Source organism: Parambassis ranga, chromosome 17, assembly GCF_900634625.1.
Source record: "Parambassis ranga chromosome 17, fParRan2.1, whole genome shotgun sequence".
Classification (NCBI taxonomy): Eukaryota; Metazoa; Chordata; class Actinopteri; family Ambassidae; genus Parambassis; species Parambassis ranga.
The window spans coordinates 8737538-8753184 of NC_041037.1; the positions used below are offsets into that span (position 1 = coordinate 8737538).

General features: G+C 39.2%; 1 protein-coding gene across 4 annotated transcripts in view; it reads left to right on the forward strand.

The window, feature by feature from the left end:
- Positions 1 to 15647, forward strand: part of pde1cb (phosphodiesterase 1C, calmodulin-dependent b) — a 72133-nt gene that overhangs the window by 42162 nt on the left and 14324 nt on the right. For all 4 annotated transcript variants that reach the window (XR_003671982.1, XM_028426929.1, XM_028426928.1 and 1 more), the window contains 3 exons: positions 12835 to 12948; positions 13779 to 13961; positions 15477 to 15543. Coding sequence is in view for 3 of the 4 variants with exons in the window: in XM_028426929.1 (XP_028282730.1) it covers positions 12835 to 12948; positions 13779 to 13961; positions 15477 to 15543 (364 nt within the window). In the remaining variant the exon portion in view is untranslated. The remainder of the gene's footprint in view (positions 1 to 12834; positions 12949 to 13778; positions 13962 to 15476; positions 15544 to 15647) is intronic.

Sequence of the window (15647 nt, forward strand, 5' to 3'; positions counted from 1 at the left end):
GGAGGAAGACCTCCTTCTCCACACTGTGATTCATGAAACCAGTTGGGATTCGAAGCAGTGAAACATATACTTTCAAAATTACTTTTGCAAACTCTACCACCGCCTGCAGCTTCACAACTTTATATATGAGTATATGAGCGTGAGTGTGTGTTTGTGTTTGTCTTTGTGGCTGAGACTGGCAGAAAGCCTTTTTAATCTCTGGCCTGCATGACTCATCTGACATGGGAATTCAATGACCTTTTGAAAATCTGGTTTTACCTTATTAGATTGTTGTAAGTGAATTACTGATATTTAATGACCCTGTAATGAACTGGGGACATGGTGGAGATCACTATGAGCAGACAAAACATGAGTAAACATGGGTCACAACAGCATGTATCATTTTTATTCAGCCTTTTTCACACCAAAAATCATTCTCAAGTTTTAGTCCTCTCTGTATGTGACTTACTCGCCTCTGGCAAGTGCTGCAGTCCGGCATTTTGTTTTCCATCTGTCTTTGCATATCTATGAAGACAGTGAAAGAAATGTCTTGAGCAAATTTCTGCAACTGTTCTTCAAATGTTGGTGGTCATTTTAACCTCGGGTCCCAGCCAGTCTTCAGTTACAGCTACTTAACAAGTCAGACAGAGGCTGTAATTCTTTTCGTTCTTTGAAAAGCATCATCAAAAAACAATTTACAGTAGAAGAGTTCTCTTCCAGTTGGTACTTTGATGACTCAGTCCTAGAGTACACAAAACATTATATGGTGTTTCGTGTGATTTCAGGTGGAATGTCATGAATTTGTGATGTTGTTTGGATGTTGACTGCTACCTCTTTTGATTTAAGTGGCTAAAATTTGTTTCCCCCTCCTTGTGATCCAAAAATATAAGTGAGAGGTCGTTAATGTCCAAAATTGCTGTGACTCTACCAATCAAATCAGATCCCAAAATACAGCATATGTTTTTCCTCTGTGACCTAAACAAATAAACTACTACACAGGCAGTAAATCGGTTTGTATTTTTCACCTTGTTGTCCCCACTAGGAGGTCTAACATGAGGTCAGTCAATGTTTCAGAACGTCCTAGTTTCTCTGGCCTCCTCTTTGTGTTTATAGGGACAGGGAGTCGTAGCGATAGCAGCCAAAATGCAAGGGAATTGTTATATGTGTTAGGACAAACCATTTAACTTACCCCTTACACAGATCTTAATGCCTAACCTTAACCAGCAGTTTTAAATACCTAACTCCAACTACAGGTAACAGATAACACTCAGCAAGTGAAAACAAAGCAGCTCTCTGTGTCAGGGGGACTCAAACCCCAGACTCCTGACTAATGATCTGTTGCGTTGCTTGTACCCCTGCATTCCAATCTACCTGGCTATATTGGTCCTATGTTTGGATAATGTTAGGTAGTAAATCCAATTCTTCTGTTACCATAAATGTAACACGTTAACAGTTTGTCCTATGTGGGACAAGATGTCCATATATTCTGTTTTCATGAATGTAACTGTTTGTTGTATCTAGTGTTTGGAGGTGATTCTGAATGTAAATGAACAACAGGTCAATACTGTAACTGAAAGCCCCTGTGTCCCAGATGGACAATCTAAGTACCAGAGTTTAGGATTAGATTCTCTAAATTCCATGCAACCGTCAGTGCAGCTGCTGACCTTTGACATGAATGCTCTAGCATCAGTCTTACAAGACACTGAATTAGCACATCAAACAGTGCCATCAAATGTATAATTAGTGCCTTTAAGCAGTGTTTACATTTTTATATATGCAGTTGGTACAAGCTAGTTAACTTCTAATTCCAACTTCCTCAAATAGTCTCTCTAGAATCTAGTGTTTCTGTCATTTCACAAAAGAAAAAAAATAAAGTGGGATTAGATGGACTTCTGGGTGGCTAAAGCTATGTGAAAATGAGGTGTGACAGGTTTTTTTACCAAACAACCTGCTCATAGATGCTCTTCCACCAATAAATATATTGAACATTTTGAAAGTGACATTTTGTTCCTTAACATTCTGTGAGTGTAATGTTGGAAAATTTTTTGTCACACTTCAATTAAATTGCAGTAGCTGGCTAAAAGTTGGGGTCATAAAACGTTTACTGCTTCAAACACTATGTAGTGGGCAAAAAAAATAAAAAATACTCAACATGACAAATCTTCTGTGTCACTGTCTCCTATAGATAGGGATAGATTTTAATCTGTCAGATTACATAACTCATGCACTGCAGTGTGCTGGGGGATTACTTCCCAGCACTGACACATGTCACACATGTCATAGGACAGAGCATGTCTAACCGTACCACTCATACTGTAGGTATGGCTGTTGGAATAGAATGAATAGAATAGAATAGAATGAAAAAGGATAAAGGAAAGGCAGTAGTGTATTCTGTGTATAGTTTTCCTGGACGAATCACTAAGAATACTATAGCAGGACTTTATTAGTGGTCAGCTCATTTATAGTGCACTCCATAATGACACATATGGCAAGGAAAAGAAGGCGTTGTCCTGTGGCTTTAGTGGATGGCATAGTCTGGAGAGAAGGACATTAATGTTCCAGCACCGTCTGATGTTTGTCGTTTTCCCATGTGAATTGTTGGAGTGACAGAAGTCGTGCAGACTCTCAGTGAGGTCAATTAGTACAGTTGGGTTGTTTTGTGTCAGGCCAGTGAACTTTGATTCCACACCAAGGTTTCTGTAATTTCAAATGTCTAACTGTCTGTTGCACTTTAGTGGACTTGAGTTCCTGTGCAGCGGCGTGTTAAACATTTGATTGAGCTGCTTCACTCTGCTGGCTTTGTTAATCAATAGAGCGAATAAGACAGGCATATTATCTGGGTGCTTCCAAATATTTATGCAAATATGAACTACATGTTGCTTCCATTGTTCATAGTGTACTCCCTGCACTACCTAAAAAAACAATAGTTTTATTGGGAAAAAGTGACAAAACCTCAATGTTAGCATAACAGAGAGGAAGTGGTTTATCTTGATTCACACAATACAATTGTTTAGGTGATTTTCAATCTTACAGCAAGGCCTGTTTAACTTGCACTGACTTGAGAAATGGATGTTACTTGCTACAAACAAAAAGTAGGTCTGATCATTAAATAATCTATGTCATGGATGGGTGAATACAAACCACAAAGTCCTTTAGAGAATCAAACCTTTGCCAAAAATTCAAGGATATAATGTGTTTGGCCCCTTTATTGAAACGTTAAGAAAACGAATGCTAGAACAGTCAGTCATGTAATAATTGCATAACTCTATATTACAGCTATTACCTAACTTACTGACCACATTTGAGACCAACCACCCCTTATTGCTAATGTAATAAGTATGTCACTATAAAGAAGCAAAGCTGTAAACCATATGGGCTCTGACCCCCCTAAGGACAGAGGGGACCGAAGGTACAGATGCAATGGAGGAGCACTTGTGGTTACCCAAACTGGGCCTTTGACACACAGAGGACAATCTGCAGAACAACTGTGTAAAGGATGAAACACCCAGGACTAAGCACAGCTATAGAGTTTAATGAGGCAAGGAGTGCACAGGACAAATATTTTCACATGAGACATCCTCAGAAAGGAGCCATTTATGTTCATCTGGAACATTAATCTCCAAACCAGGAGGGCTCCATAACACCACCTGTCAGCCACTTACAATGCAGCTTTGAAAATCCTTTCCAGACAGCATGATACACATTCACATCTCAAATCTGGGTTTAAACCAACTAAATGTTTGTTTCACCAGTAAATACTGGCTCCCTCTGGTACAATGTCAAATAATCTGTTTTCTACAAAAAAAATGCTTTTTGTAGAATGCATTACTGAAATCCTTCTCCGTGCTGTCACTTGAGACCTAAAACAAAAGGCAGACAAAAGTACAGTCATTACTGAGTCCATTAAATCCTTAATTATGCAGCTCCTCAGTGTCTACGTTCCAGTAAGCTCGCATTTTTACCACTCGTTTGTTTGCTTCTATTTGACCTCAGCTCCCTCGCTGCTGTTTTTTTCCCCTCTTCTGCTAATTAATGGTATGAAGTCATGGAGACAGTTTTAATTGGCCGTATCTGCTTTTTCAAGTTTTCATGTATTTTTTTGGAACATGTTTTTCGCAGTGTTTCTAAGTGATTTTCATGCCTACAGGCTGGTGACGGCCACTGCCGAATGGTTTGTCCATCCAGGTCTTATAAAGACAATGTTAGGAATGCATTCGTGGTGGAGGTCGCTGTGACGTTCTATTCTTCAAACATGATCAACATCTCTGGATTGCTTCAAAGGAATATCTTTATTTTGTTATTTGACACAAATGTGCTCTTGGACTCAGATTTCAAATAATTTCTTTCTTACACCAACTATTCTGAACCTTAATCCCAGATTAAACCCAGTATGCCATGTGAACAAAATGGTTACTTAATCTGTGTTACGTTACTCTTTGTAATATACTTATGCAGTAAACTTGCCAGTACACCACCTTTAAGGGTAATTTTTTCCTCTCAGCTTCGCCAACTCTGTGTTACTGTGTGATTTAAGGAAGTCAGAGTCTCCTCCTGGCTCTCAGCTGCACTACTGGGTGTTGCCTACTCTACTTGTTTTTGTAAACCACACCAACACACAAACAGTAAAGTACAAAAAGTTTGATATTTGTGAGACACAGCACTGACTGTCATTGTGCTGCACGACTGCGTACATACTGACTGTACTTTGTTAAGCTGTTTGCTTTGTTTTTATTTCCCTGCAGAACAAATGACTTCTGAGAACTCACAAATCACTTACTGGGATTAAAGGAAATGTAGTTTGGATTTAGGAAGGCTTCTGAATGCTGCAGGCACAACGCAAATACAAACACAGTTGCTCCTTAACCCACATAAGATAGTGGAACCACTCATACATGTAATGTGTTTGTTTAATACTCACAGCTTTAACCTCTATAATCTCTGTTTAAAACCCAAACTTGTCTCTTTATGTGGTCTGTCATAATAGGAGATGAGGTACTACAATTTAAGAACCTTTGCATTGTCATCCTCGGTGCTTCTTTAAATGAATTCTCATACCACTTTTATTTCCTAAAATATTATGGGGATTCAAAAATATAAATACCAAAGGATAATACCAGTGCACTATAATTTAGATACTTTCGAAGTAAGAAGCAGCTGCAATAAGATGAGCTGAGATCTTGCAGATAATTTGGCTGATCTTCGTTGTCCATCAAGCTACAGTGTAGCCTTGATGTGTTGCCAAATCTCAACAATTGCTTGGAGTACAATAGCTCAACAACTGCCAAATTTAGGATGTTTTAAACAAACAGGCACTATTGTTCTTTTTGGGACAATATTGCACCATTATTGTGCATGTGGAGTCAATCTTGCCGTTTCCATATCGGAGGTAGTGTATGAATTAAGATTCTTGGGTTGCATTGTGAATTTATATTACTTTATTCCACATGGAGCTCGGATAATTTTTTTTTTTTTATTATTTTTTTAGATAATACATACAGAGTTAAGCGGGACGATAAACGCCCATATGGCAGATGAATGCTCAACCTTTTAAAATGATGACTTGGCTGCTGGTAAATCAAACACCCACCCTCTGCTGTTGCCAAATGGTTCATCGCCTCTCATTGACTCACTGTGTGCTGAAGCTGGATTTCTTTACTGCTTTATGGTCCACATTGGTATGACCAAAAAGCACACGTGCTTTTATTATTATTATACTGAATTTAAATGACTCATGGTGCACTGTCTCTGCATACCAGTGTTTAACTAGACACATGGATTACCACCACTGAGGTGAAGGTGGACTCAGTTGCTTTGTCCTTTAGATAAGATTAGTTTCCAACAAAAACCTGCCTGGAACAGCTTTGAACCAAAGTTTAAATGCTGTAGGCTCCATATTACATTGAAGTAGAGGTATGCAAGGTTGAAGTCAACTGATAGCAGCATAATGTTTCAGCTTTGTATGCATGCTGCAGCGTTGTGTGCTAGAAACATTTTTATATTTGCCTCAGAGGCTTTATGTGAATCCTGGATAGTGAAGAATGGAACAAAGTGACTTGGTTTGATCAGATTTTCTTCTCAGGTCTGTGAATGAGGCATGAGGCAGTGTGAAGCTTGGTGCTTGGTGTTTTACCGGGAAACTTTATGTTGTTACTGTGAGACATGGCTAAACATCATTGCAGACCATGTGCACCCCTTCATGGTGTTAGCGAATGGATTTTACTGTTATGGCTATAAATAAAAGCAATACTGAATTACCTTTACCAGGAAGTAGGAGGCACCCAAATCAATGCTAATAATATAAACTTTTGGAGCTTTCAAATACTATTGCAATAATAGCATCATGCCAGCTTGGGTCCACTGGTGTTATTTTTGTTGTGTGTTATGTCAGAGTATGGTTAATTTTGTTCATTGTCTGTGATCAGAGAAGAAGTGATGAGTGCAGATTCTTGAAATAGCTCCTGAGTTTCTGTAAAAGATGCTGAAGAGTAAATATATTGCAGAGTTTACTCAATGTCTTTTGCTTCTGTAGTAATGTTACAGACTTATGATGTCTTTGTGTTGCATTAAAAGGAAACCATTGAAGCCCTTTCACATACAATATGAATAAAGCTTTGTGAAGGATTCTCTCTCTCTCTCTCTCTCTCTTTCTTTGTTTTTGATGCTCATAGCATTGTTGAAGATTTTTTTAACTTCCATCTTATGGATTTGATTGGCAGACTTTGACATGAGTGGGCTGCATTCAGCCAACCACTGATCTTTTTTAAGGTTTCTTCTGTCCCACGCCATTCTTGTCACATCTGTCATTTGGAACCTCCCACGGGAGAGGCTTTGTTTAGAACAGATATTGGAAGTTTTTTGGGAGGAGTTACCAATATTGCTCAGTGAGCGTGCTCTGCATGTGATGTATTCGTACTTTTATTTAGAGCCTTCGGCAGCAGAAGCATTCAGCCCGAGCCGGCTGCACTGGCTGTTTCCACTCAAGACTTGAATGGCCACCAACGCTCAGTGTGGGCGTCACATTAACATTTTTATTTACATACAATTAAGGCATTTAGCTCACGTTCCATAGCAACGCGCTCAATAAGAGAGGAGGGAGGAGTTTTAGGACATTCTAATGGGGCTTACAGGCTTGTTCTTTTCTGTCCTTGATGTTACTAAATCTCAGGTTGGCAATTAATTTAATGTTTCTTCTTTCCCAGATTTGTTTATTGTTTATCATTAGGAGCACCGAAGGAACATATTGCTATTCTTTAATGAAAAAGACGGCTCAGTGTGAAAACTCTGCTGGTGTTTTGCAGACTTTTTCCATAATTGTCATATTATTTATTCAACAAAGAGCATGGTAATATGGATTTAAAAACCTTTCTTTTGACCAACAGGATTGTATAGTTTGTGCTGACACACACTTTCTTTTCTTGTCTCTATTCTTACTTCCTTCTGCACCAATAGTACTCCCTTTTATGTGGCATCTTAGCCCCCTGGCAAAGATAGATAGACACCAATAGATCTGATAAAAGCAACAATTGGAAAACTGTCCTGTTTAGCATAATCAATAAAAATCAACTCTAAGCTAAACAGTGAGCAGTTGTGTTGTTGTTGTTTATTAGACACCAATTTCATATTATATTATTTTTCTGATTGATGCTTCACCCCATCTGTCTTGTCAAAACATAGATGTCCCAGGACTGCAGTATTTTATTGATGAGCCTCCTCCGTGCTGCAGTCACAAATCACGGTGGAGGCTGCGGAATATGTGGCAGCACGGCTTAACTGAGTCATCATGTTTTTACAGGCCTTGTTCCGCTTATCAGCCCAAAACCTGCGTGTGTTCCCTGAAAGCACGCTAATCTCCCTGGGTGATTACATTGACCCCAGGCCATTGATTACACACCGTCTAGGCTAGAATGTCATTGGAACACAGGCGGTGACCAATTTTTGCATCCTGGCAGTACTCTCATTCCCCTCAGCCCCATTTATCCCTCTGCTGTGTTCTGCTGTGTGGAAAATAAGGCTGTTGCTGCAGCTTCTCAGTGCAGAAATGGGCCTGTTATGATGATGTTAGGTTACAATGGGATACATTTCATTTCTACATTTTTTTCCCAGTGGTCATGCTTTTTTTTCTTTTGCTTGAATGACAAAGCAATTGTTAGAGGAAGCAGTTGCTACGTTACCCTCTGCTGTTTAATTTACCCTTTTTTCATGTTCACTTCTGGCTGTCACAACAGCTGTCGAGAGGGTGAGCATTGTGGAGCCCCACAGTAGTCAACCGGGTGGCTGTAGTTTGACACCAGATCGCTCCAGTCCTTTGATTTATTTTCCATTCTTTCATCTGAGAGGGTCAGTTGAGGCCAAAGAACTGGAGGCAAAAAGAATAGAGGACAAAAACAGCCTCAACCTGAATTCCAACACTAATCTCCTCTCTGTGCTCCCTGCTCAGCACTATGAGTGAAAACAAATAAATCTCTCATCTTCAGATACAGAGGCAAACAGCTGGAGGCTCGTGTCTTTGCTGTACTCTGTCACTGACCTGCTTAAACGAGCGGCTACTCCAATTTGACAATTTAGAGAAGAAAATTAAACTGAGGCAATATTAGTGATATGAGGAGTTAAATTATTTTGTCCAAGTAATTATTGTTTCTTGTCCTAGAGAGAACTTAAAAAAATCCCAAATGTTGATATTTACCTCATAATTAAAAACACACAGACACATATATGTTCTGCTTTATGTCCAGATTTACAGTTCTCATGCTCATGTTAAAGCTCTCTTCCCACCTGACCTCTGCAGTCAAGACGAACAACATAAAAAAGTGTGCTAATCCATCTTTGTAGGGACAAAGGTCTGTATGACTCATTTAATGTGCTGGTGCTCCCTCATTTCACATCGTGACAGCTCACATACACATGCCAGGATTTTGTAGCTCCTACCGGTCAGGCTCCACCAGCTGACCCTGCCCGACTGCAGCTACCCCATGAAATATTGACCTGTCAAACAGTAGAAGTAACATAAGTCTGGAAAGTCTGGACATTGGCCTTTGGAGCTGGTCAGGGTGGGGAGCTGTGTACACACGTCTGCAGATGACACCATGTTGTTCTGACTAACAAAAGAAGAGATTTGTGAGTGTCTGATGTACAGTATAGTGTGCACAAAAGGGTCTTTAAAAGACCCACTCTTTCACATAAATGCCCTAACAATTGTGGAAAAGAAACACCAACCAAATCGACGTTCTACTTCAAATCCACCTTATTAGAGGAGCAATTCACAGAGAAATCTGTTTTTTTTTGTTATTTTTCACAAAGAGCAGCAGTGAGTATTGACTAAAAAGGATTCTTAATAGTGCAGCACTGCTTAGAGTACAACAATGTTGCACACACAGTTCTTTCAGCCACTTGCATGTGGTTCTAAGATTTTTTGTTTTTTGTTTTTGTGCATCAGTCACGTCTTGAGTTTACTTGAATCCAGTCACTGAATGTTTGATCTTTAATGCAGCTGTGAGGCTTGTTGTAGCAGCTTCACCCCTGTGGTGCACTCGAAGGAGTGTGTGTAGATTAGTTTGGCTGCTTCCAGATGCTGCCACCCTCATCAGACCAAGTTTACAGATTGCCTCATTAACAGTTTCAGTTTCTGTTTTTCCATTTGATATCAAATCCTTCACCATTGTCACATGTTAAGCGATGTCTGACTCCAGCTGCAGCTGCAGTGTTGATAACACTGCATGCAGCAGAATGATGATGGAGGCATTGTGGGTAGCCTACATCAGTAACACTGAAAATGACTTCTGCTGCTTCAAACAGGCTAACTCTAACACCTGATTCGAGGTTCTCCTGTTGACGTTTTCATGATACCACACCAGGAAAACAAAGAAAGAAATCCACCCACACACAGGCTCTGATCTCACCTGCTGATTTTCATCATTGATACCTAAACTGGAACCCCTCATTCTAATGTTGTGGATGTGAGGGTGTAAATGGTTTTGCACTTTTTCACTTTAATTTTTGTATTTTATTCAACATAATAGGTCTTTTTCAAGTCAATGCAATGTTATTTTTTTCACATGCCTGCATAAGTCACATACAGTGCCAACTTAATCCTCTGCCTTTACTATATTTTTCACTACTGTCAACTATATAGCTCATGTATATGTATAAGCAATTTACACAGGATGGTAGTTTGAGCAAAATTTCTTTCATGGCTATGCTTTCTGTATATGCTTATGTTAATATTGGCTCACCAGTGACAGTATTTACATTTATATCTCTGTCTGCATGGTGCTGCTCCACAGTACTAAAGCTGGAGAGTCTATCTGCTTTATCGGAGATGATTAATAAATGGTCTCTTCACATACAAACCATCTGGATCTGAAATGTATGTTAACTAATTGGAATGATTGGACAAAATCTGTAAAAGTATCATTTGATCGCCCCAAACTATCCTAATCCTTCATCTAGATTTCTCTGTTACTAACAGTTTTGTTCAGTCTTGTGTGGCCTACTGTTCCTGTGCTAGACAAAAATGACACTTCATGCTGTTTTGTTGTTATAACATTAAAAGGAATTACTTCATACCCTCAGTTTTAAGCCTGAGTAAGTTACATGGCTGTTCCAGCTTTGCCTCTGGCATTTTTATCAGCTGGCTCTGAGCCCTAGGAGCTATTTGGGTGCTGACCTGCACTATTAACCTCCCATAGTAATGGCAGCAGGTGAGTCGAGCCAGTTTCCTTTTGGTTGGCAAAGACCTTCATTTATTTATTTATTTATTTTTTGCCCTGGCATCCAGTGTATCATCACAAGTCTTTCTTTCTTTCTTGTTGTTCTTTACAAAGCTGAAGTTTGAATGGCTGTATTGGATTTTTTATCCTTTATTGCAAAAAAAGAAAGAAATCTTTCTCTTAATAGTTCCATTTTTCAGACTCACTTCAAAGCCCTGCTGGATGCTCCACGTGTAGTAAATTATCATTTCATTGAACACAACCATTAATTGGACATTCAGGCTTAGCTGTTGTTAGATAAACAAAAGCTGTGTGATCATAACAACAAAAAAAAAACAGAAATGTGATTTTCTTTTGCTGTCCTGTCCTAATGGCATTCAACACAAGCAAATCGCCACTACTGTGGTACAAGTAACAAAGCAAACAATCTGCAGAAAACATTTCAACCTTGTATGCAGCATAACAGTCTGACAAGGAGATTTCTCCACGAGGTCCTGCAGGGTATTCTCTCTGTTCTTGTATATTAGCAGGCAGGCTTACTGGCCCACAGCTGTTCTTAATAACCATCATTAGTGCCATCCAAATCACATGTGCAGTGATTCTAGAGTTGCAGCTCACCCTTCACCCATTCACTTCCCTGTGATTCTTAAAATAGCTCTAAGTAACTTACCAGAGATACCAGCACGTGATGCATCTGTTGTTATTTAATGTTTTTTATCATTACATTTGTGTTTGTGTCTTTTTTTATTATTATTATTTGCGGCTGTGCCTTGTACTTATTGTATTCATGCTCCCCAGAGGAATAAGCCCCACTTTATTTGAATTTATTTGTTTATCAATTGATTGGTTGAATGATTGAGTTGGTTACAACACCAGCCTGTTAACAGCATCATGCTACTTACCTGTAAAGCTAATAATTTACCCATAAACCGCAGTGGTACTTCTGTAGTGTTACATTACATTATTATTGTCGGCCATAAGTATGTTGGTTGGGTTAATTTAGCAGTCACGATTCTGTACTATAAGTAAGTGTTAGAAATGAGAATCATAATATGTAAAAATTGCTTATCATTGTAAACGTGACTTTCCTTCAGGAATATGGAAATTAGATTTGTTTTTATAGCATTATAAATAATGAGATTTCTGATGGATTTCTGTTTCTGGGACATTTTCTCTCGAAATATTTGTTTTGTAAAATTTGTACCTGCTGTCAGGGAATGTAATCAATGAGTACATCACAAACCTCCTCCTCTCTCTCCCCTTCTGTTTAATAATTCAACAACAAGCGAAGGCTCTCTGGGCATTCACTGTGAAAGGGAATGTGTGACCTCCGGCACAGCAGCAGGTGGTGTACTGCAAGAGGTTGCAGGGTAGAGAAAAAAAAAACTATTATTCGTGGGCTTTTGCTATGGCCGAAGAAGAAAACACACATTGAGCTAAGGTCACAGTTAAATTACCACTAAAATAGATAAATATAGATTATCATACCATAACAAAAGCACTGACTGCAACATTAAAGGTCATTTTACTGAAATCGCCAACACATGCAAATGAGTCAGAGTGTAGTCTGCGGACATTATGGATGAGTGTGTGTGTTTTTAGAACGGAAAGTCTTTCTATTGACAACTGTTGGATCATAGGTGGAACTAATAATGTTAACGATTGCTCAGTTCCAATTAAGTGTCCCAGTCGTGATCCAGGATGTTAAATACCAGTGCCAGTGTGGCGTACATAGAAAGAATTTCAGTCATAGTTTCACCACCATTTGACAAATCATTGTATCTCTTTATAATATGCATCCTAATTTAGCTTTTGGTCTGGTCCCACATTTCAGTTTGAAAAGGGCTGGAGAGCAGATAATAAAGACTCTTATAAATTAGTTTTTTCTGCTGTTGTTGTTCTGTTCGGTCCCATGGCGTGGGTGGAACAGCCTCCATATTTATGAGCACAATTTACTCCAGCTTATAGGTCAAATTGTATTTGGTTTGCTGTCTGTTTCAGTCCTACTTTGCAGAGGGAACAGGTTTTACAAAAAAAGCAGCAGGAACCCAGACAAGATTAATCCAATATCAGTTGCAATTAATTTATCATGTCAAAATGGCAGGGGTGTAATCCCATTTCTTAAATGACTGTTGGATCTCTGTTTTAGATTACGATGTCTGGTGAAGCAACTGGAGAGAGGAGAGGCTTCCCTCATTGACCTCAAGAAAAACCTGGAATATGCAGCGTCTGTGCTGGAATCTGTTTATATCGAGGAGACGAGGTAAGAAAACGACAGCTTTCTGCAGTGGAACAAATCCTGACATGGTTCATTTGTTAAGAACAGCAGCACAGCAATGTACAATGGCCAGGCTTTGCAAAATTGATGACTGCAATCAGAATGTCCATTGACTTTACCCATTTAGTGTCTGTCTCTGCTTTGCCTGAGAAATGTTGTGAAACATCAGCTCTGTTCTATTTATTTATAAATAAATAACCTTTATTTATAATTTATATATTCACAATTGAGTTTGGACATTGGAAGATACTCAGTTAAAATATTATGTTGTCATGGTAAATGTGTAAGGTATTTATGTTGATAGTATATGTCAGCAGTTGAACCATGAGACCAGAGATATGACCAGGCTTATGGAATTATGTAAACCTCTCATCATGTAGATCCAGGCAGATTAGGGTCAGCGATGGCCTGAGCACTCCAGGATGGAGGATGATGAACTACTACGGTGCAGAATCCATGTAACACCATGATTATCAGCGTGATGCAAATGTTTTCTCTTTGCCATATTCAGTTCAGAGGGTTTGCAGGCTTTTCTCTTGAATCCTCACACATGTCAACACAACAGCACGTCTTAGAGATTTATATCACACAATTGGATTTGAATTCTACATCATGGTGTTTCAAGAGACCTGAGATGTTTCTATGTTACATAAGAGCTGGTATTATTTGACGGACAGAGCTGGGATTTGAGTTTTATCCTCTGTGAAAGAAGAGCCTCAATAAATGTTAAATACTTCAGTAAGGCTGTAAAGCTGTATCTTTCTTTTTCTTTCTTTCTTTTTTTGAATCTGCACTTATTGTGTCTCTTGTTCTAGGCGTTTGGTGGACACAGAGGATGAGCTCAGTGACATCCAGTCAGAGTCGGTGCCTTCGGAGGTGCGGGACTGGCTGGCCTCCACCTTCACCAGACAGATGGGCCTGATGCTGCGACGCAATGAAGAAAAACCTCGTTTCCGCAGTATTGTCCACGCCGTTCAGGCTGGCATATTTGTGGAGAGGTAAGACTCTGCACGATGCACGTAAACACAACCACAGTTACAAAAAAGCATGCAGTCATCACTTCTAAATAATGCATTTTGATTGTCTCCATTACTCCCCGCCCCTCTCTTCTGAAGTTACCAATCTGTCACTGTTGAACCCCAGCATTGCCCAGAGCGACTTAAAGCATTTCTATCAACATCTTTAGTTTGGCCTTGCATACCAAATGGGCAAGGACATTGCTTTTGCACAATTGAATGTTTTTTTTTCTGCAGGCAAATGTACACTACTGACATTTTTGTTTGTTTGTTTTGAATTAACATTTTCTAACCTTACAGGCAACAAACAGTTGGCTGTAAAGTCAGAGTCTTTAAACTTGCTTGTTTCAGGTCAATGTCATCTTTTACACAGTTTGTTGGATTTCATTTTTTATGTTTTAGTATTAAAAGTTGTCATTATGACTTATCATAAATTCACCAGGCTAATCTTTATGCAGTATGCAATAAAAAAGTGTTAAAGAAGCAAAGGTAAGACGGGTAATTCAACTTCCATGTTCTTTATTCAAATATCAGTTGTATTTATTTTGCTATATTGAAATTAGAGTTTATATTCTTTTATACATAAGTAGTACGGTGGTTGCTTGGTTGAGAAAAAATGTCTGGCAGCCTGAAAGGAAGGGAAATAATTCTCAATTTAAAGCAGCACTGCTTGCCTTTTAAACTGCTCAACCCCTTTAAAATTTCAATCTTTTGGAAATGTGCGTGCATCCTCTGCACAGCAGCTCGCTCACCTGAGTCGACTATACATCATCACGGCCTTGGCAAGCCTGGCTAAGCACCATTATTCAGAGGGTTACAGACAGCTATCTCTCTCTCTCTCTCTCTCTCTCTCTCTCCAAAGCTGTGCTTTATCACACAGTAACATGCAACATGCATTTGTTTAAATCAGTAAGCCTGGAACGTGTAAGCTATAATCTTTCTTAATCTGTTTTTACAGAAGACACTGTGTTTTTACAATGGAGAAAGATTGGAAACAGGAGGATGGATTGAGAAAGGTGGAGCAGTGTGGTGCAGAAAAATAAAATAAAAAGATAAGACATCAGCCTGCCCTGATGACAAATCCAACCTGATGTAGAAGTTAAACTGTTGTAAAACTCCATATTTATTCTATCCCACAAAACTTTGAGACACTGAGCAACGCACAGCAATTTCCTCCTACTGAAATTAATGACTCCGCGGATCTCATGGGGAATTACACAGCTTGTTTCCCAGCTTGTGATTAGGTTAAACTATATTCTACCCCTCAGATGAGATAAAGCCTTAAATCCTTTGTGGAAAAGCTGACTAGCAGGAGCATTTACCTTTTTTCACCTTAACCTTTCTAACAGAGGTTTACACTGCGCTGTGTTGATAGAGAAAGTCCTGGTGGGGGGGCTTACAGGCTGAGGTTTTTTTGGGTGGGGGCCGGTGTGGTAACCTCTGGTGTTTACACTCAGCGGTGCTTTTCATTTGATGTTTTTTATCTCATCCAAACAGGATGTACCGACGCACCTCCAATATGGTGGGACTCAGCTATCCAGCGTCTGTCATATCTGTGCTTAAGGTATTAACATGTGCACACACACATTTGAGCTGAAATACACAGATGTAAAAGAAAATATCTGGATACACACACACCGTCCTTTTTCAATATTCTTTTCCTCTTAA